Source organism: Exophiala mesophila (assembly GCF_000836275.1).
Source record: "Exophiala mesophila strain CBS 40295 unplaced genomic scaffold supercont1.1, whole genome shotgun sequence".
In the NCBI taxonomy this organism is placed as follows: domain Eukaryota; kingdom Fungi; phylum Ascomycota; class Eurotiomycetes; order Chaetothyriales; family Herpotrichiellaceae; genus Exophiala; species Exophiala mesophila.
The window spans coordinates 730,225-749,113 of record NW_015622504.1 but is presented as its reverse complement, the minus strand read 5'-3'; the positions used below and the strand labels follow the sequence as shown (position 1 = coordinate 749,113).

The window sequence follows — 18,889 nt, the reverse complement described above, 5'->3', positions numbered from 1 at the left end:
AATTCAAATGTTGAAATCAGATCGTTCTTTCCCTGATATCTCAAAGCCAAGTCGCACCTGCCTTGCCTCTTTGACGAGAGACGTCATTGTTTCAGATATCAACAGAGACTTCCAGTTTCCACTTCAGATGACTCCAACGATTTGAGAGACTCTACATCGAGTTCGAGGAATTTTATATGGTAAGGCTTTCGAGGTGTGCTTGAACGCCGTCGATCATGCCATCAAGACTCCCATCAGAATTCCCCCAGAATCTGCTTGGGCCATTACGACGGTAAAGCGATAAAGAAGCCTAAAAACATCATGTCTTCTTCAAAGGCAGCGCTCAAGGCTGTCAAAGCGTCGCTGGATGCTGGCAATTTCGCCCAGGCCGCCGATCAAGCCGAGGACCTCATCAAGGCCGACAAGACGAATCATACCGCCTTGTTGTTCCTAGGCTTTGCGAGAGAAAAGCTCGGTCAGTTGGAAGCTGCCGAGACTGCCATATCGCGGGCGGCCAGTATCAAACCGGACGATGCTCAGGCCTACAAAGGCTTGATCACGCTCTACGAGAAACAGGGCTTCCAGAAACTAGATCAATATCACGACACCGCATTTCGATTGGCCGAGATCTATGCTCAGGCTGATGACCGCAATCAATGCCAGAATGTCATCGACAAGTACGAGTTGTTCGCCAAGAAGAACGGCACCCCCAACCAATATCGCAAAGCCATCGAGCTCATACTGCCTTCATCAGCGCTCTATCCCACACTAGAAGGGCGTGTCCTTCGACCAAATCTTGCCTATCTACGGATCTTGGAGTCAGCCCAAGGTGAAGAGAAAGAGTGGATCAATTCGCAAATCGGTGAGAGACGAACCAGAATTGGTTCAAAGATCGACCAAGTTACTCGGCAAGTCAAGTATGAAGCAATAGCAAGGTTTGATATTGAAGAAAAGTATGCCAGACTCATTGATTGGACACAAGACGACGATGCGCGGCATGACCTTGAGCAAAAACTCTTTCAAAGAATGTACGACAACCTGCTCCTGTTGCCCAGCGAAAGCAAGTCTCAACAACGTGACAAGGTGTTAAACATGGCCAATGGAATGGTTATTGTCAAGCAACAATATCCTTTAGCGTGGGAGGTCGCTCTAGAATGGGTTGATGCCGAAGCTCTCGACGAGTGGGATGTTACCATCTTCCGCGAGTATGCAACCTATTTCCCTGATCGTGGTTTGAGTAAGATTTTTCAAGGCTTTCTAGACAGCGAAGCTTCTCCGTTTCCTTACCAACCCGCGGAGGCTGCCGAAGGTGATAGCCCTCCAGAAAGGCTGAATGAGGTAGATCAACTCAACCTCATAACTGAAGGCTTAGAAGACTGTCCAGACTCTTTACTAGGTCACCGAATTGCAGCTTATATCCACCTCTTTCTGAAAGAATGGCAAACTGCGTCCGAATTGGCTCGAAAAGCTCAAAATTTGCTTGTCATTGCACAAAAGCAAAAGGCCCTCCAGCTACAAAACAGCCTGGATGGTGTCAACCTCATCCTCGCAAATGCCCTCATCTCCTTTCAATCTCCACGACATCACCCAGAATCTAAACAACTCTTCCAAGACATCCTTTCCCGAAAGCCTCTGTTGACCCCAGCCTTGTTGGGGGTTGGCTTAATCTACGAGGATGATGAGGACTATGAAGAAGCCGTCAAGTTTCTCGATCAAGCAGCCCAACGAGACCCGGATAATATTCGCATCAAACTGGAGCTAGCATGGTGTCGAGCTCAAAATGGAGACCTTCAGGCCGGTCTAGACGGTCTCCAAGAGGTCTTGTCCGCAATTGAGGCAGACAAAACAAAAGATCTCCCCCTGAAATCTATCACGCTCTATCGAATCGCATACTGTATATGGCATCTTGACCCTTCTCCGGCGAGCCGCAAGGATCGGGCCGGAGCTTACAAATACCTGATTGAGTCAACAAAGGCAAACAAGGACTATGCTCCCGCCTATACATTGTTCGGCATATACTTCCAGGACTATGCCAAGAACAAAAAGCGTGCTCGTACCGCCTTACAAAAGGCATTTGAACTGTCCGACTCCGAGTTGGACGCGGCCTACCGCCTAGCGAGCACTTTTTCCAAATCAGGAGAGTGGGACCTCGTCGAACTCGTGGCACAGCGAGTTGTTGCGTCGGGGAAAGCTAAACCCGCCCCTGGCTCAAAGAAAAAAGCCCACAGCTGGCCCTACGCAGCCCTTGGTGTGGTTCAGATGAACAAGCAGCAGTATTCTCAAAGCATTATTTCTTTTCAGTCGGCCCTTCGCATATCTCCCGATGATTACTATTCCTGGGTCGGCTTAGGCGAAAGTTATCATAATGCCGGTCGCCATATTGCAGCCACGAGAGCCTTTGCAAAGGCAGAGACTGTTGGTCACGGCTTGCCCTCTGAGGAAACCTGGTTTGCAAAGTACATGCTAGCCAATGTGCAGCGGGAGATGGGGTCTTTTGATGAAGCCATTTCTGCCTATCAAGGCGTCCTCCAAACCAAGCCTGAAGAGTTTGGAGTGCTTATTGCTTTGCTGCAAACATTGTCAGAAAGCGCTTGGGCAAAAGTCAGCCTTGGGATGTTTGGCGAAGCCGCCAATCTCGCAAATGGTGCTCTCGAGGCAGCATGCAAGATAGCCCAGAGCAACGCTGCCACTTTCAATTTGTGGAAGGCTGTAGGTGAGGCATGTTCAGTCTTGGGTCAAGTAAAGCTGCACTCTCCCTTGGCTGATCTCAACAAGCTTGCTGTCTTACTCGATGTCGGCAAAGTTGATGATTCCGATGTATTCGCCGACCTGGACAAGCTCTCCATCGACATTCTGACAGCAGAAGACGATTCCTCTCCCACAGAAAAGGCCGACAAATGGCTGGTCGGTGCGGTCCTTGCGCACAAGCGAGCCATAGCTGTATCTGCGGCGGACAAATATGCCCAAGCTGTTGGCTTCTATAACCTTGGATGGGCTGAGCATCAGGCGTACATTTCTGGAGGAACCTTGCTATGCTCAGAAAAGAAAAAGCCCCGCCGTTTCCTGAAAGCAGCTATGAAGTGCTTCAAGCGTGCCATCGAATTGGAAGCAGGCAATTCCGAATTCTGGAACGCACTGGGGGTGGTGACCATGACTTTGAGTCCTAAAGTGTCCCAGCATTCATTCGTCCGAAGCCTACATTTGAACGACCACAATGCCCAGACATGGACCAACATAGGGGTCCTTTATCTGATCAACAATGATCATGAACTTGCCAACGAAGCTTTCACAAGAGCCCAGTCCGAAGACCCCGAGTTTGCGGATGCGTGGATTGGGCAAGGTCTTTTGGCGACATTGGTTGGGCAGGTCAACGAAGCAAGAGGCTTGTTTATGCACGCCTTTGAGATTGCCGACTCCTCTCTGCTACCTGCAAAACGACACTATGCACTTTCTGCGTTTGATCATATTCTCAAAGACCCTGGTCGCTCTCATGAAGCCAATGTTCTTCTTCAGCCCCTCTTTGCTCTCCGTCAACTTCATACCCAATCCCCGGCAGATACAATCGCCACACAACTCCTGGCAATGTTTGCCGAGCGTGTAGGTGATTTTGCCGCCAGTGCAGAAGCCTTAGAAGAAGTCTGCAGTGCTTCCGAGGCGGCATATGAGAGCTCAGAATCTATGGATGATCTCGTACGGTTTTCTCAGGCCAAGGCTGCTCTCGCGCGTGCGCAGCTCGGACAACAGGAGTTCCTCAGTTCCATCACCAATGCGGAGGTTGCACTAGATTTGTCTGAGGATGCTGCGGAATTTGATACCATCCACCACGACTCTCGACGCCAATGGCGACTTTCAGCCCATATCACGGCAGGTCTAGCCCACAGCCATCTCCAGCAGATCGAATCGTCGATTCAAATGTTTAAAGCGGCGCTCGAAGAGTCATCAAATGCCCCAGATGTGGTGTGTATGCTTGCTCAAGTGCTCTGGGCCAAAGGTGGTGAGTCGGAGAAGGAAGCAGCTCGGACGCAATTGTTCAACGTTGTGGAAGAACATCCAGACCACGTCCAAGCCACTGCTCTCTTGGCAGTGACGGGGCTGTTGGACGACAATCAAGATGTCCTTGACGCAGTGGAGGAGGATCTGAGGACTTTGAGACAAAGCGATAAAATCGGCTTGTTAGACAAGATCAAAGTTACCAAGCTTCTTTCCGGAATTGTAGCGTGCAAGGAGAACAATCCAGCATCCAGAGACAATATGGGTCTGCTTGCTGATGCATTGAGTGGGATCATGTTGGCACCAGGACAGCCGCAGGGATGGCTCGAGCTGTCACAGGCGACCAAGGGTCGGAATGCTGAAGGCTATGCTGCGGAAATGGCCATCTTGAACGCCGAGAAACAAATTCCTCCCAGAGGCAGGCTTGCTGCTGATGACTTAAGCCGAGCTTACGAAAGTTCGGGTCGGCATGAGGATCATTTGAAGGCAAGAATGATAGCGCCATGGCGATTGGAACTTGCAGCTGAAGGGTGACGACGATCAAGGAAGGCGACTCGATCAGTAGACGAGCGTCAATGTTGGGTAGCCTGATAGATCGAGCTTAACATGCCGAAATGTAACACCAGAGTAGTTGAAGTGTGGTCCAGGATAGTTGATAGAGACAGAAGAGGTCAACAATGCCCTTTGACTACTTTTGCACGAGGATCGTGTCGTACTGTGAGTGTTTCATTATCCTCACCCGGCAGCCGCCTCTGCTACCAAGGCCGTCAGTGTTGCCTTTCTGTCGGCCTTCCATTTCTTGTCCCAAGCATCAACCTTACCACCCAGGACAACACAGGTGTCAGGCGTCAGCATAACCATCCCCCGACGAACCAGCGTGCCAGGACTCAAGAGCAATTTGACCCCGATAAACGTGCCCGGATCCTCGCCGTTAATCTGCAGAGAGTTATTTTGTCGCTGAGGCTGAACGGTAGCGGTGGGCAACGAAGCTGATGCCGCAGTCGACAAGCCGATTTTGGGGATCTTGACGAGTTCAAAGGCCATGACCCTCACGCCCTTTGCGTCTTGTAGGACGAGTTTATGTGGACCGGCGCTGAGTTTCGAGGCGCTTTGCAATTGAGCTCCAGTGGGGGTATTTGCTGAATTTGTAGTGGTGGTGGTATCATCATCGTCAGTCATACCGCCAACAGTCCTAATGACCTCCCTCCCCCTGATCTCCTCACCACGTTCGACTCGCTCAATCGCCTCGACTTGACTCCACTTACTGCTACCGACATCCACCACATCGAGGACCTGTACTAGTACAGATGCCTGAAGACGCAATTCCTTGACATTGACATCGTCGACCGCTCGAGGAAGTACCTCTTGACCTCCAGCGGGCGAAAGTGACGTGGTGATGTCGCTTGCGAGGATTCGAAAGTGTGCGGTTGACACTAAAGCCGGTAGTGGAGGGAGATTCGCTCCTCGTGAAGATAGGAAATTGGTGAGCCAGTTCGGCGATACAACTAACGAGTGGCGAGATGCGAGTTGGGATGATATTTGGCCGTGGAGTGGGTGAAGGGCCGTGGTGGTTGCTGTGGGTGTCGGGTTATTGGGATTATGAGACATTGTCGGTTAGACTAGGCCCTTGAGGCTGGAGACTTGCATGTCTTTATAGCTTATATTCTTGTTGGTATGGATGATGGATGATTTCAAGTCGCGTCAGATGATGTTTGACTGACTGACATGTGGTCGGTGCCTGTTGGTCGTTTTTTGTATTCGGAGTTGTAGTGGAATATATATATTTGTGGTTCTCACCTGTAGTTCATCCCCCACAGAGGGACTGACAAGAACCACACACCCCACAATGTGAGAATTCCTCAGGGACCCGGAAGGATGGGAGCTGATATGAAAACTAGTCAAGTCCCCGAGTTTACATTCATTTGAATTCCCGAGTACATGCTACACGGAGAGAGAGGAAACAATAGACGAGGAGGAAGTTATGAAAATATAGTCATACCCCACGTGATTTCACCCCACAAAAGGAGGAACTCGCGATTTTACCCAATAAGTATACGTTTATCCCTCTTCTATATCTGTCTAAATAGTCTGTACATCTATGTTTACATGTCTTCTTCAGCCCGGTCAGGGTCTAGCAAGCGAAGCTGCACCTCGTTGTGCTCTCGTTTAGCCTTGCGGTTGAGTCTGTTCCCAACCCAACGCTTGACTCGTGGTTTCAGCCTTTTGACCGCAAACACCATCAAGGCGATCAGGAGAAGAAAAACTAGCAAAAGAAAGATAATCACCACCCAGGGGTTCCAGCCTTTCAAGCAGCACCCATACCAGGATAGATACCATCTCACGAGGACCTTCATCATAGGATCTTTGGGCCGGTGATCCGGCATGAGTCCTTTTCTGACCAGCTGTTTAAATTTTGGACCATTAGGTCCATCTTCAAACTTCTTCAATCCAAAGTAGGGGACGCTTGTCTGTCTGGGGTCGGTGTCTTGGTACTTTTTATCACCCCATGCGCCATCAAACCCTAGCCAGTCCACGACCTTAGTCGCCGAGTCTGCGGGAGTGAAGACTTGCGTGGCGGCATCATAGTGGTAGTAGTATGCCGGCTGCACGGGATCCCAGATACGGCCTTCGTCAGCAATATCGATGAGCGCCTCGTCATGCACATGACTACCTTCGGAAGGGTAGTTGGCATGTGAACCTCGAGCACTAAAGACGACAGGTCGATCGCCTCGTTTTGACATGCATGTCTCGTCATCCCATAGACAAGCTTTGCCACTGGTATGCTGGCTGAAGTAGACTCCTACTGGCTTCGCGTCTTGGAAGCGGATCATGTTGTGCTCCCAGTCTCCAACGTGGTTGCCAAAGGATTGACCCGGTTTAGCGTCGGGGAAAAGCCTTTCCAAGGGTGGCACAACCTTGGTAATGTCGGCACCTTCGTTGAAGGAATAGAAGTAGAAGTAAAAAGCATCCACATCCTGCGGCGACTTCTCGACAACTACAACAGCGCAAGCCGTGGAGTTGTGCAAGACTCCAAAATTGTCGGGCGTTTCTCCGTAGAGCCAGTCGGCATAGCTGCTGGTATTGGCGGAGGTTAAGTAGACAGCACTACCGTGTCTGTTCAACGTTGAGAGATTGTGGAGGTCATATGTGGATAGATCTGGAATGGGTTCGAAGCCGAGCTTCGGCGTCGTGTGAAGGACATGAGTTGAGATATCACTCGGCATCCAAGGATCGTCAGAATGCAGCCAGATGATCGGAGCTATCATGGATGGCTTTGATCAGCACTGTCTAACACTATATGGAAAGGAGCAAAAGTTGGATGTTTCGAGGTTTGCCATTGCCACGATACTGCTTGGACGACAGGGGTAACAAAAGGATAATAGACCTACCGTGTTTCTTGACATAGTCTGGAATAGCGTAGCCCAACACGGAATGGAAAAGAACCTGCAACGAACAGATGAGGCTGAATGTCGTCCTCCATCCCAGCATCATTGAAACTGAATGGTTTGAGTTCAATGGCTGATTTCTACCAGACCATGCTTGTATCGAGACTTCTGCTTGACTAGCTGTCGAGCCACTCCAAATGCATCACGGAAGAAAAGAGGAATGTTACGATAGAGAACGAATCTCATATCTGTCAGCAACATTGAGTTACTAAGACCACAACACACAATTGGAAGTACCGGCTTTCCGGCTTACGGGTGGGTATTGTATGATCCGCTGTATGAATATCACGTGCACTTCGACGACAACCCCAGTCCTGTGACAACGACAACAACGCGATAACCATGCTACCGATCATGTCTCATGTATTCATCTACTATTGATACTTAGCTTGCTACACCGGACAATGACCTCCGATATTTCCGAATCCCTGCCTCCCTTCATTCGTGGCCATCATGTACTAACCCGAGGACTTGGTCCGACAAGGCTGAAGGGTATGAATGGCCGAGGGCGTCTCAGAGATGCGAGAGCATCTTGTTGCTTTCGGGGTCAAAATAGGCTATGTTTCCATCACAAATCGTTGTTGTGATACATCTCAGTGGAGACTGTAGCCTCTTGCGTGGGGTTGCTCAGTGAGAACGAAAGCCTGTGCATGCAGTCCCCTCTGCCATTACATCAGAGCGTCCGAATCCACTCTTCTGTATCTTCCTAGAATTCCTCCATCATATCCTCGTCCATGTCTTCAGCCGTTGCATTTCGGCCGTTCCCGGCACCACCAGTCTTTCTCTGATCGTCGCTAACTTTTTTCAATTTCTTCAAGAAGTCGACGTATTCTTTGGTGGTTTCGAATCGATGCTCAGTGTTATGAATGTTCTTCAGTAATGTCTGCAATGTCTCTGTCTGCGAGACAAGAGCCTTTTCGACCTCGCTCTCACTTTTCCGCAAAGCGGTGCCTGGCAAGAATCGAAGAATATCCTCCCCAGATTCAGATTGCACGAGTAAAGCATTGATATGGCCCTCGGAGATGAGATGCTGGAGATAAGTCTTTGCTTGGGCGACGTCACTTGGATCCTCCGAAATCCGTCTCGCAACGTCGACAACAGGCAACGCCGCAAAAGTCCTTCCGAGTCGCACGATGGTGAATTTGTTGTATGCCTGATACACTTCTGTGAGCAGACCGTAATTTTCGTCTTCCTGCCAAAGTGCATTTCCAGCCTCGATTTCTGCTCGCAACCTCTCGATATTCTTTGAGTTGAAGGCATCCACGACGCAGTCATAGGGTTTGGCAGCGGCTCTGATGTACTTGAGCGCAGATTGGGTCATCGTTTTGGGTAGTGGAAAAGTATTGCCCCGCATAATCAAACCCAGCATTAGCCACTTTTTGTATGCTGCAACCTGAACCGCACTCGCCACATTCTGAGCAGTCGGGGCAGAGAGGACAATGTCGAGAAAGAGAACAGCATCCTTGTATCTCCGAACTGCGAGGTATGCCATTGCTCCCAAGAGATAGTATTCGAGAAACATGCGACTGTTAATGGGATGGGTGAGGCCTGTGGCTGGGTTCAAGAATGACCAGATTTGATCGGTCGCAGCGCAAAGCCTCGGCGGACGAAGGTCTGAAACGAGTGGCACATGGTATATAGGGCGGTCCAAAATGTCGACAGCTTCAGCGTATGTGTGAGCCAACAGGCACAGACGAACAAAGCTGCGATGTGTAGATGTTATGACAGACGAGGTGTGGTCAAGTCGGAGGATGACGTGGTGCAGGAGTTGAATGGCAGGGATGTAGTTTGAGGTTTGCTCCGCGCCTAAGGAGACATAGTCGACAATGCGCAGAAATTGGACCCCGGCGTAGCGGACTTGAATGACATCAAATTCGAGAAGTAATGATGCGATACTGTCCCATGATGAGCCTTCTGGTAATACAGCTGGGGGTACATTTCGAGTTCCAGCCTTTGTCGCTGGCTGAGAGACGTCGATGATGGCCAAGAGGAAGAAGAGGGAGACGAGGGTATGAGTGGAGGGATTCAAATCCTGTTGCTTGTGTTAGAAGAGGCCATTATAAATGCGCAGGTGAGGGATTGTACATTCAGATTGGTTGCAGACACCAGATCTTGAGAGGAGAGTTTCTTCAACCTAGTGACGACAGACTGAGCCCTGGTGTCATACTGCTCTTCATTGCTCATAAGAAGGGCATGAGTCAAGCTGGAACTGTCTTCAAGAATCTTGTCCATCTTTGCAGAGTCTTGTGCGTAATTGGAGAGTCCAGCGCAATGTCATGAGGTTTCCATAGGGAAGTGGACGGGGAAAGGTGAGAGAATGGGAGGGCGTTTGATTATGAAATGACGAGGACCATGAGCTTAGGATGGAATGACACAATGATCCAGTTACGTCAAAGTTGTGAAGGAACGTGAAGAAGTGCTGAGCCAGTGGTGAGTCAAGTGTTGCAGTGCAAGAGTCGGTTGATAGTCATCCGCATTGGGCATTTTGAAGCAGCATGAATCGGTTACGCAACACGCGCCTGCCACATGCATGGTTGCCCGCAGTTTCCAACTCCGCCATTCAGTGAAGTTTCGACGTCACGTGACAAACAGGGATATTCAAGTCTTGTCTGAGGGTGACTCTTCAAATATCACATTCGTGCCTGGCCAGGTGGCACCCTGGTTCAGATATCCACTACTCTATGGAGGTAATTGCTAGCTAGGGCGTATGAGGTGGTCACAATACAATACAATCCAGTCTATCGTCAATCATATCCTCCGCCAAATGAGGCTCTATCGTCGTTTCTGTCTATACATGACAAGAATGATGAGCAAGGATGGTCACATTGGATCCAACACGAACACGATACAAGCCAGTCATCTTCTCGTCGGCGAGCTATCTCCAGAAGTAGTCATGACCTCGACTTCTTCAAAGTCCATATCCCAAGCATCAATATCTGCCCATTTGTCTCTTTTGGTCGGGCGTTTTCCTTTCAGCACCTCAGATGATCTTGACTTGTTATGACTGGATTGTCCACGTACTGTTGTGCCATGGTTGCCGGGTTTGCCAAGTTTATTGGTAGCCCAAGGATCAGCTCCAAGGTTTTCTTTGTCTGGGGAGTTTTCGTATGTCTCGCACTCGGTGGGTGGATGGGATCCACCAGACTGCTTCTCTGAAGCCGCTCCCCCTTGCCTGGAACCTTGCCCGATGTACGATCTGGTATCTTTGGATGGGGACGAGAGCTGTGACCAAGACTTAGTTTCGTGACCCTGCCTAGCGTTGGAGGGCGAAAGGACGGTGGAGGTAGCAGTAGTGATGAATTCTCGCGTACTTTGTTCATGATTCGGTTCGGCCACTTTCTTGCTCGAAACCGGCTTGGCCCCAACTTTTGCTGATCTGCCATTTCCATTTTTGAGTTGCAACCTGGTCGACTTTGCAGCTCTCCCATTCCGTCTTTCCGAACGCCTTGTATTTCGGCCTGGAAGAAAATTGGAGTCATCCGAAGGGTCGTGGATAGGAGAATCCGAATCGGCCAGAATGTCGAATTTGTCAGTTCTGGCTTTGCGATCTCGTGCGGTACGTCTCGGTTTGGTGGGCATAACGGCTGCTTGCAGTTCTTGTGTTGTCATTGATGGTACAAGTTTGTCTTGAGCCTTCTTCGTCCGTTTCACCGATATGGGAGTAGGGTTAGAGTTCAAAGGAGACGAAGACGGCGACGAACTGCTTTCCGGAGGTGCCATAATGTCTTCAGCATGATCTGCATGTGCTTGATGCTTACGTCCCGACTCTCGTAAAGCAGATGCAGGAACGGCGGGTAGACTGGGTCCTGGTGTTACACTCGGATGTTGCATTCCAAGCTGAGGACTTTTGGAGGAATGATGTAGACTGGAGTCACCATTGAGTAGGAATACATCGGATTGGCCAAGTTTCCTTTTTCGAGAGGAGGAATTTTGCGTCGAACTGGTGGCGGGGGTGGAGGTTGTCCGGATTGCGGTAGAGAGATTGAGCGGAGTTGATTCGTCATCTGGAAGAAACTGTTCCTCGTCGTCAAGATCAAATGAGGAGGAGTCGTGGTCGACGAGTTGCAGAATGCTAGGCTGCCTTCGACGTGGCTTCAGCGCCCCTAGAAAGGAGCTGTCACGTATTGGTGTCGGCTGTACAGGAATGCTGGCAGTTTCTCGAGGTTTGAGAGAAGAAGATGGGAGGGTCGATGTGGTCGCGTTGAGAGGCTGGGGACTTGACGTAGGTTGTTGCGTGCCATCGCTAACATTTGCAGCGTTCAGAGCCTTGATTTGAGCCTGCGCCAGTATCTCCTTGGTGTCATTGCTCAAGCTCTTCCTCCTTTGCGCCCTGGTGGGAAAAGCACCCGGCCGATCATTGCCGCGAACCGCGCCTGAAGCGTAGATTTCCTGCTTGCGTTTACTTCCTCTCCCATTCCCTTTGACAACGAGCCTATCGCTATCGTCGGAATCGTTCGGTCGTTGGCCTATGGGCGTGGCCACAAGCTTACGCTCAAGATGTGATCTCGCATTGCTATCGGAAGGGATTCGTGGGCTGTGACGATATCGATTAGGATTTCGGCGCCTGACAGGACCTCGAGGCATTATGTTGAGCTGCAACCGCAGCTGTAGGCTGTTGCGACGCAAATGTCACGAAAAGTTGGGCGACATTCAAGTATGATCCCAAATGGAGGTAGTGGGTGGTGGAGGAGGAGGAGGAGCTTTTGGTGGGTTGTGGTGGGCGCGCCGCGTGTCTGGGTTGTTGTCTTTAGCTTTGATCAACATGACCGAATCATTCGCATTTTGTTCTCCATTATTGGTTGAGCCTAAAGCGGCGGTGCTGTCAAGACAGATGAATTCTCCATGACTGTATAAAGACACAAATGACAGGCGAAATTGGTATCATGACAGTCATTTGAATGTATTCCCTTGGGGGAACAAGATAAGCATATGAAGGAATACGCAAAGTACTAGGTATTTTAAGACTACCAGGTACCTACCTACGAAGTAATAGACACTCTAAGTAGGTACGTAGCTGTAATTGACCGCTAGCAAGATGCATAAGTGAGGCAGGTTGTCTGTGTTATGAACCTAATTCCTCCACCCTTTGCTGGGTGACAATACTTTGTTCGAGTACTCACTTCACTGCCCTGAGAGAGAGTGCTCTCATCGTTATTGGTATTCTAGTGACGAATGCCTTGTTGCTACCAGTTGCTAGGAAGCACTGGCATTTGTTGTATTTATCAACTCTGTTGGCTATTTTGAAGAGAGGAGAGAGAATTTAGCCATCATATCCTGCTTGGAGCACCTGCCGTGACAGAAAGAGTGAAGCATATTTGATAGACTCTTTGTGGAAGGTGCATTCCTCCTCGACATCGACTATCGAGGCCGCGAGCACGAGAGGCCTCCTGACTGATGCGCTCGTTGGTGTATTGATCGATGAGGAAGGTTGGTTGCTTCATCAGGTGTTTAGTTCGATGAGGAGACGACAAGGGACACTCACATTGACCTCGACGAGATCGATAGTGACGTTGGACACCTAGATGCAGACACGATATGATGGCATATTGATCGTGGACTCAGCAGGAGTATAATCCTGTAACCTTCCCACCGCTCTCTAAGGCGCTGGGGATTTTCGTGGTCTCCGAGGCTCGGTTACAGACACGGATGGAACGAATCGAGGTGGTTCGTGGCGCAACTGGCGCACAGACCCGAGTTCCAAGGATCGCGTCAACTGGTAGTGACATTCCCGCAAACGCGATAACGCGATAACGCGCCTGCCCGTTGCCCCCAGCGCGATCTCGATTTTGATCTCACATTTGATATTGGTCGGTGCTGTATGGTGAAAGATGAGCAAGTTGATTGCGGATGGCACAGAGGTGAATGTCAAACACAGGCAGCACCGAGTATGCATCTCTCGTCGATGACTCTGGGCAACGACGATCTGTTCACCGGATATAACAAGACAGGTGACATGTAACCAAGTTCTGAACCAATCTAGTTGAGACTGTTTGATGAGAAAGACAGGATTTGACGGCTGTGATCTATGGGGTGGGTGGTTATCTAATGTTAAATGTTCCCTCTGGTTGGTCTCTCCCCTCGGTGAGGTGGAAACCCCGTCGTCACCGCGTTTCACAATCCTGGTCGTGCTCAAATGCCGCGGGCGGTGCAATTCGTCCAATGTTCCAAACGTCCAAACGCCAAATAATGCATAATAAGTTCGCAGTCCCTAACGCCTAGAGTTGATATGACTCTATATGACTTGCAACCGCCAGGGGAAAATCCCATGATACAAAGGGAATCAAACTCCGTAAACTCATGCTGTGGACTTTGAAGTCCGGACAGGTTCTAAGTCATGGTCTTTTTCTTTTTCTTTCTTCAAATTCTAGGACCATCGATTCTCTGGCGCCGACCAGAATATGGTCTGGCGTTTGGATGAACGGTCTGAACTTCCTGTCGAGTTTGCTGACATGGTGGGACTTCTCGAACTGTCGGTTGTGTAGACATATTCGCCGTCCACGTACTGCGCGCCAGTTGAAAAGGTAGTTCGATTCTTGCGCCGAGCGTACTTCTGCTCAAGGCGGTAGAGTTCAAGTTCTGGGAAGAATGCGAGTTAGTGTAGAACATGGCCATAAATTCAGCGCACCACTTACTTGACTGAAGCTTGTCGAAGAGGCCCATTTTGAAAGAAGTGTGTCGAGAGTTTAATATGAGAAGAGGAAGAGGATCGTAGATAATGTATATGACTTGTCGGAGGTGTGAGTGTGAGAGTCAGACTCTGTGTCAGCCGAAACGAATCTGGATCGTAGGTTGGAATGTCTCGTGTAAGCAAGGGACTCCCAGTCAGGTGTGGCTTCGTAGGATCGGGCAGCACGAATTGAGCCTTGCAACAGTCTTTATGGCCAGTCTCGATGTGAGCGTGGTCGATGGAGAATAGTGGGGGAATGTCAGAGCGTTGAAGAAGGTCGAGTTGACGTCGGTCAAATAGATCACTTGCAGCTCGTGATCGGCCACCGGGGGGGTATAAAATGATGACACGAGACGTCAGTCAGTCAATCAATGCGGGAAGAGGGAAGATTCTTGAGATCAATTAACAACCAGCCTTCTTCTGCACGAGAGGGAGAGGTGGGAGGATGCCAGGATGTTCTTCGACTTGCAGGATCAAGCACCAGACAGCTCGAGCCATCATGGCTCGTCGTGTGTGTCTGTTCGCTAACTAAAATACAAGTCGCAGTTCAAGAAAGGAGGTGCAACAAAGTGGGCAAGACTGCGATTCGCAGAATGGAGTCGCAGTCGGCCCCATCGCTCGCCCGTACGGAGTATGCTTGTGGGTAGCGTAGGTACCTAACGCCGGCATTGCCTCGCGCAATTTCTCGAGGCGTGTTTAGCGCCTTAGCCGGGGTGTCTTGGGGTTGTTCTAGGCTAGGTACCTAGGCGACCGCCAGCCACTGAGCTGCAGTTGGGACCTGCCACGCCTGTCCATCTCTGCAGCCAACTAGTCCAAACGTGGCTGCTGGTTCCAACACCGGGTGCCCATCCAGTGGGACTGGGGGTTGGCTTTCGTGGTCCGGGTACCTGAACGATGGGCAAAGGGCGGGGACAAGGTTAGGTTTGCTTTGGGCAACAGGGCACCGATTTCGCCCAAGCACCAAGGTTCACGCAGGCACAGTCTAAAATCTGCAGGGGTTTGATCGTGCGTGCAAACAAGACTGCAGAGTCAGTCGATCACACCTTGATGCCGATGGTCTGCACGAGACATGATCCCCAGCATTTGAACCTGACTATTGGAGAAATGAGACGCACCTGATAGAAATTGCAGAACATCTCAAAAGTTTTACAGCAGTGGGGTTGTTTAATCAATTTTCCTAATAGTTTCCATCGCCTGTGTTTCCCATCTCCATGACTTCGATTACTTCCCTCAAACAAGTAAATAGGTTCGCTTCGGTAAATGCCGGAGGAGAGGCAGAGAATCACAGCAACCAGCACAGAGTATGTAGCTCATCTCCTCAAGGATCGCCGGGTCGGTTAGAACTTGGATTGGGCTGACCCTAGTCTCGACGCCCATGTGGGTTTCTGTCTCTTCAATTATAGGGATAGCTTACAGCGTAGTGCGCACCAATATTCACAGGGCATGAATGCTGGGTGTCTCTCACTGGAAGGAACGCCACCAAAGCCTAAAGAGAGCCCCAAGAAAAAAGGATTGCGGAGCGGGGATGCACTAGAAAGCCATCAGCGCCACGTGTCGGAGCCTGCCTATGGAGTAGGTACGCTAGAAGTCCAAATAGTTGTGGTCCTGAGTATTCGTTCCCTTCTCCATCATCAAGCCACCAGCGCACCCACAACTTACCGCCAATTCGTATTATCGTGCTACTTACGCACAAAGATAAGGTATACGAGAGACAAGTCACACCAGGGTTGTGAATAAATGCTCCACATAACTCGGATTGCAAGATTTACAAACCGACGACACCCATACTATCGTTCTGACCATGGAACCAACTGGTGCAGATGAAATCTAGCATTCTATCCAGTAGTAATCTCCAAGGATACACTAACTATTCAACACTACTTACTGTAGCCTCTCAAGCACTCCATTCTTCCTGTCCCTCTTTATAAGGTCCTCAGCATGTCCTCAGTTGGGCCAATGATAACGCTGGGCTCTAGCGACGGAGGGGGGAAAAGCCGACCGGATGGCATACTGATAGCTTGGGCTGAAATCCCCCCTGTAGGCCTCTGGTGTCGCCTTCGTATCCATTATTCATGAGCCAATATAAGAGCAACCGACTGCTTGGGTACCAAAAGCACCCACGCTCTGCATTGCGCACACCTCGGTAGACGAGGCCAGAATTCTTGCCAACTGATCCACGAGGCAAGCAATCGCCTACAGAATGGACCAATGACTTCATGCTTCCCAAGCCAGTCTTATGCCTCTACAGGCACGCAGGTGAACAATACGCAGCCAAGGACAGGATCACCCTTGTCGACTGGATCACTTCTGCTTTTGCTCTTCTTCTCGTTGCTCCTCCAGCTCTCGCTCCAAGCCCATGTCTTGGCCAATTGAGACTTCTTGGGCAGACCAGAGGTCGGCGTAGAGACCGTTCATCGCCAATAGTTCGGCATGTGTACCTTGTTCAAAGACCTGTCCTTCTTTGAGCACAAAAATAATGTCGCTGTCGTAGATGGTACGTAGACGATGGGCCACAAATACGCTCGTTCTTGATTTTTCTTTGAGGATGCTGTTGATGTTCTGGAGTAGGGTCTGCTCGGTATACGTGTCGAGAGCTGAAGTTGCTTCGTCAAAGAAGAGTAATGGGGGGTCTTTGAGCAGTAGACGAGCAACCGCCAACCTTTGCTTCTCTCCGCCAGAGATCATCATGCCTCGCTCACCAACCATGGTGTTCCATCCTGCAGGAAGGCGTTCAATCAAGTCGAGGATCTTGGCTCGTTGAGCAGCCTTTTTAACATCATCGAGGCTCGCATCGATTTGACCGTAGCGGATGTTATGTTCAATCGTGTTGTTGAACAGTGGTGTATCTTGAGGGACCACGCCTATACTTTTACGAAGACTCTCAAGGCTGATTTCTTGGATATTCTGACCATCGATGATAATTTTCCCAGAGTCGGCATCGTAAAATCGGAACAACAATCGAAGGATTGTTGACTTGCCACAGCCACTGGGCCCCACAATGGCGACCTTTTTCCCTGCTGGAATTGTCATGGTGAGATTTCTCAAGATTGGTCGGTCGGAGTGATAGCCAAAGTTGACATTTTCAAACTTGATCTCTCCTCCTTTTACAAGGGAGAGCGGCTTGGGATTAGTCACTTCCTTGACCGTCACATTGACCTTTTGCAGGTTGAACAATGTTTCCATGTCGAGCAAAGACTGCCGCAATTCTCGATATACCGAGCCCAGGAAGTTCAGAGGAACCGACAATTGGAAGACTAGCTGATTGACCATGACCAAATCACCTACGGTCAATTCACCGGCCGCAACCCCTCTCGCAGCCATGTACATCATTGCTGCCAAAGCACTCGAGAAGATGATGTTTTGTCCAGAGTTCAAAAATGCCAGTGATGTGGTCACTTTGATCGAGGCGTCTTCGTACTTTTTGAGTGCCTTGTCGTATCTGTCCACTTCAAACTTTTCATTGTTGAAGTACTTGACTGCCTCGTAGTTGATGAGGGTGTCAACGGCCACGGTTGCGCCTTGATTGTCGGCGGCATTGGCCTGTTTTCGGAATTTCGTTCGCCAGGAAGTCGTGGTGATGGTAAAGACTGAATATGCTACCATGGTTGCACCAGTGATGGCGGCGAATTGGAAGCCGTAGTTGTATGTCAGGATGCCACACACCATGGAAATTTCTAGGACAGTAGGGAAGATGTGGAATAGCATAGATGTCAGCAAGAAGCTGATACCTTTGGTGCCCCGATCCAGAGCTCGTGTGAGACCACCCGTCTGTCTGGACAGATGGAAGTTGAGATCAAGTTTGAGAAGGTGCTGAAACACATTTCTGGCGACATTCCGAATGGCCTTTTGGGCAACGCTTGCAAAGACGGCGTTTCGCAGCTCTTGAAAGACAGTCGCACTGATTCTGGTAATTCCGTAGGCGACTATCATGGACCCAGCCACAGTCCAAGCAGTACCGCCAACGGCGAGGAAATCCACATTCATGGAATCAACGATGCTTTTGAAATAAAAGGGAACATTGACATTGAGGACCTTTGCGCCCACCAATAGTCCCAATGCCGCTCCTACTCGCAACTTGGTTCCAAAGTCTCCTTTTGGCCACAGATATTTCGCCATTTCTTTCATGATGGCCAGGTCGACTTTACGCTGCTCCTTGTTGGAGACGACCTTTTCTGAGAGAACGGCATTTTTGCTGGCGGTGACTGGCTCCGGTTTGATGGGTTGAGCCTTTTTTACCGCCTCTGGCACAACAATTTCCTCTGGTGTTGGTTTTGGCGAGTTCTCCTCGGGGGTTACTGTCGTTGTTTGTGGTTGATTTGTTTTATCCGCCTGTCGTCCAAACGTCGGTGTTTGAGAAAACAATCGATGTTGAGCGGGACAAGTAGATTGAAAACCTACAGCCCATGGCTTTGGAGCAGCAATAGGTGATATGAGGGCGATCTTGCGCTTTCCGCACAATGCCCATGTGCGAAAAAGCATGTTGGTGCGTGGTTGGATATATCCCAGTCTGATACAGCAAATGAGGACCAGCTAAGCAACCAAAGGCTGCTAACTTGCAAGTGCACTCAATCACGAGGGAGTGCCCATAGACAGCGCTCCTAAAAGAGTCACCGAAAATATAAGGTATACAAGTGCATGACCATCAGCCACTGGAGCCTTATTCAAGAATCTCGGTTCCTTTGTCAGCCAAAAGCTGACTGGGACTTTTTTGCGGATACGATGTGGAAGTGAGTAATTTGTGCTTGGTCTGATGCCATTGCTATTACCTGTAGGTCCCCCTCGTCCGTCCATCGGGTACCTCCACAAA

The 18,889-nt window shown here is 49.9% G+C and overlaps 7 protein-coding genes across 7 annotated transcripts; 1 reads left to right on the top strand and 6 right to left on the bottom strand.

The window, feature by feature from the left end:
• Positions 1-52: 52 nt before the first annotated feature.
• Positions 53-4,650, top strand: PV10_00250 (uncharacterized protein). Its single transcript, XM_016364294.1, has one exon. The coding sequence runs from the start codon at positions 301-303 to the stop codon at positions 4,501-4,503; it is 4,203 nt and encodes a 1,400-aa protein (XP_016227943.1). The 5' UTR covers positions 53-300; the 3' UTR covers positions 4,504-4,650.
• Positions 4,184-5,638, bottom strand: PV10_00249 (uncharacterized protein). Its single transcript, XM_016364293.1, has one exon. The coding sequence runs from the start codon at positions 5,575-5,577 to the stop codon at positions 4,705-4,707; it is 873 nt and encodes a 290-aa protein (XP_016227942.1). The 5' UTR covers positions 5,578-5,638; the 3' UTR covers positions 4,184-4,704.
• Positions 5,639-5,972: 334 nt separating this feature from the next.
• PV10_00248 (uncharacterized protein) lies at positions 5,973-7,557 on the bottom strand. The gene is made up of 2 exons (XM_016364292.1): positions 7,359-7,557; positions 5,973-7,228 (listed from the first exon to the last, which is right to left on the bottom strand). Exons 1-2 carry the CDS (start codon positions 7,459-7,461, stop codon positions 6,072-6,074), a joined length of 1,260 nt encoding a protein of 419 aa, XP_016227941.1. The 5' UTR covers positions 7,462-7,557; the 3' UTR covers positions 5,973-6,071.
• A 190-nt stretch (positions 7,558-7,747) lies between these two features.
• On the bottom strand, positions 7,748-9,866 carry PV10_00247 (uncharacterized protein). The gene is made up of 2 exons (XM_016364291.1): positions 9,501-9,866; positions 7,748-9,447 (listed from the first exon to the last, which is right to left on the bottom strand). The coding sequence occupies exons 1-2, from the start codon at positions 9,645-9,647 to the stop codon at positions 8,122-8,124; spliced, it is 1,473 nt and encodes a 490-aa protein (XP_016227940.1). The 5' UTR covers positions 9,648-9,866; the 3' UTR covers positions 7,748-8,121.
• Positions 9,867-10,073: 207 nt separating this feature from the next.
• On the bottom strand, positions 10,074-12,099 carry PV10_00246 (uncharacterized protein). Its single transcript, XM_016364290.1, has one exon. The coding sequence runs from the start codon at positions 11,997-11,999 to the stop codon at positions 10,272-10,274; it is 1,728 nt and encodes a 575-aa protein (XP_016227939.1). The 5' UTR covers positions 12,000-12,099; the 3' UTR covers positions 10,074-10,271.
• A 1,254-nt stretch (positions 12,100-13,353) lies between these two features.
• On the bottom strand, positions 13,354-14,596 carry PV10_00245 (uncharacterized protein). Its single transcript, XM_016364289.1, has 2 exons — positions 14,048-14,596; positions 13,354-13,991 (listed from the first exon to the last, which is right to left on the bottom strand). Exons 1-2 carry the CDS (start codon positions 14,073-14,075, stop codon positions 13,780-13,782), a joined length of 240 nt encoding a protein of 79 aa, XP_016227938.1. The 5' UTR covers positions 14,076-14,596; the 3' UTR covers positions 13,354-13,779.
• A 1,231-nt stretch (positions 14,597-15,827) lies between these two features.
• Positions 15,828-18,799, bottom strand: PV10_00244 (iron-sulfur clusters transporter atm1, mitochondrial). The gene has a single exon (XM_016364288.1). It carries the CDS (start codon positions 18,559-18,561, stop codon positions 16,384-16,386), a length of 2,178 nt encoding a protein of 725 aa, XP_016227937.1. The 5' UTR covers positions 18,562-18,799; the 3' UTR covers positions 15,828-16,383.
• Between the last annotated feature and the right edge of the window lie 90 nt (positions 18,800-18,889).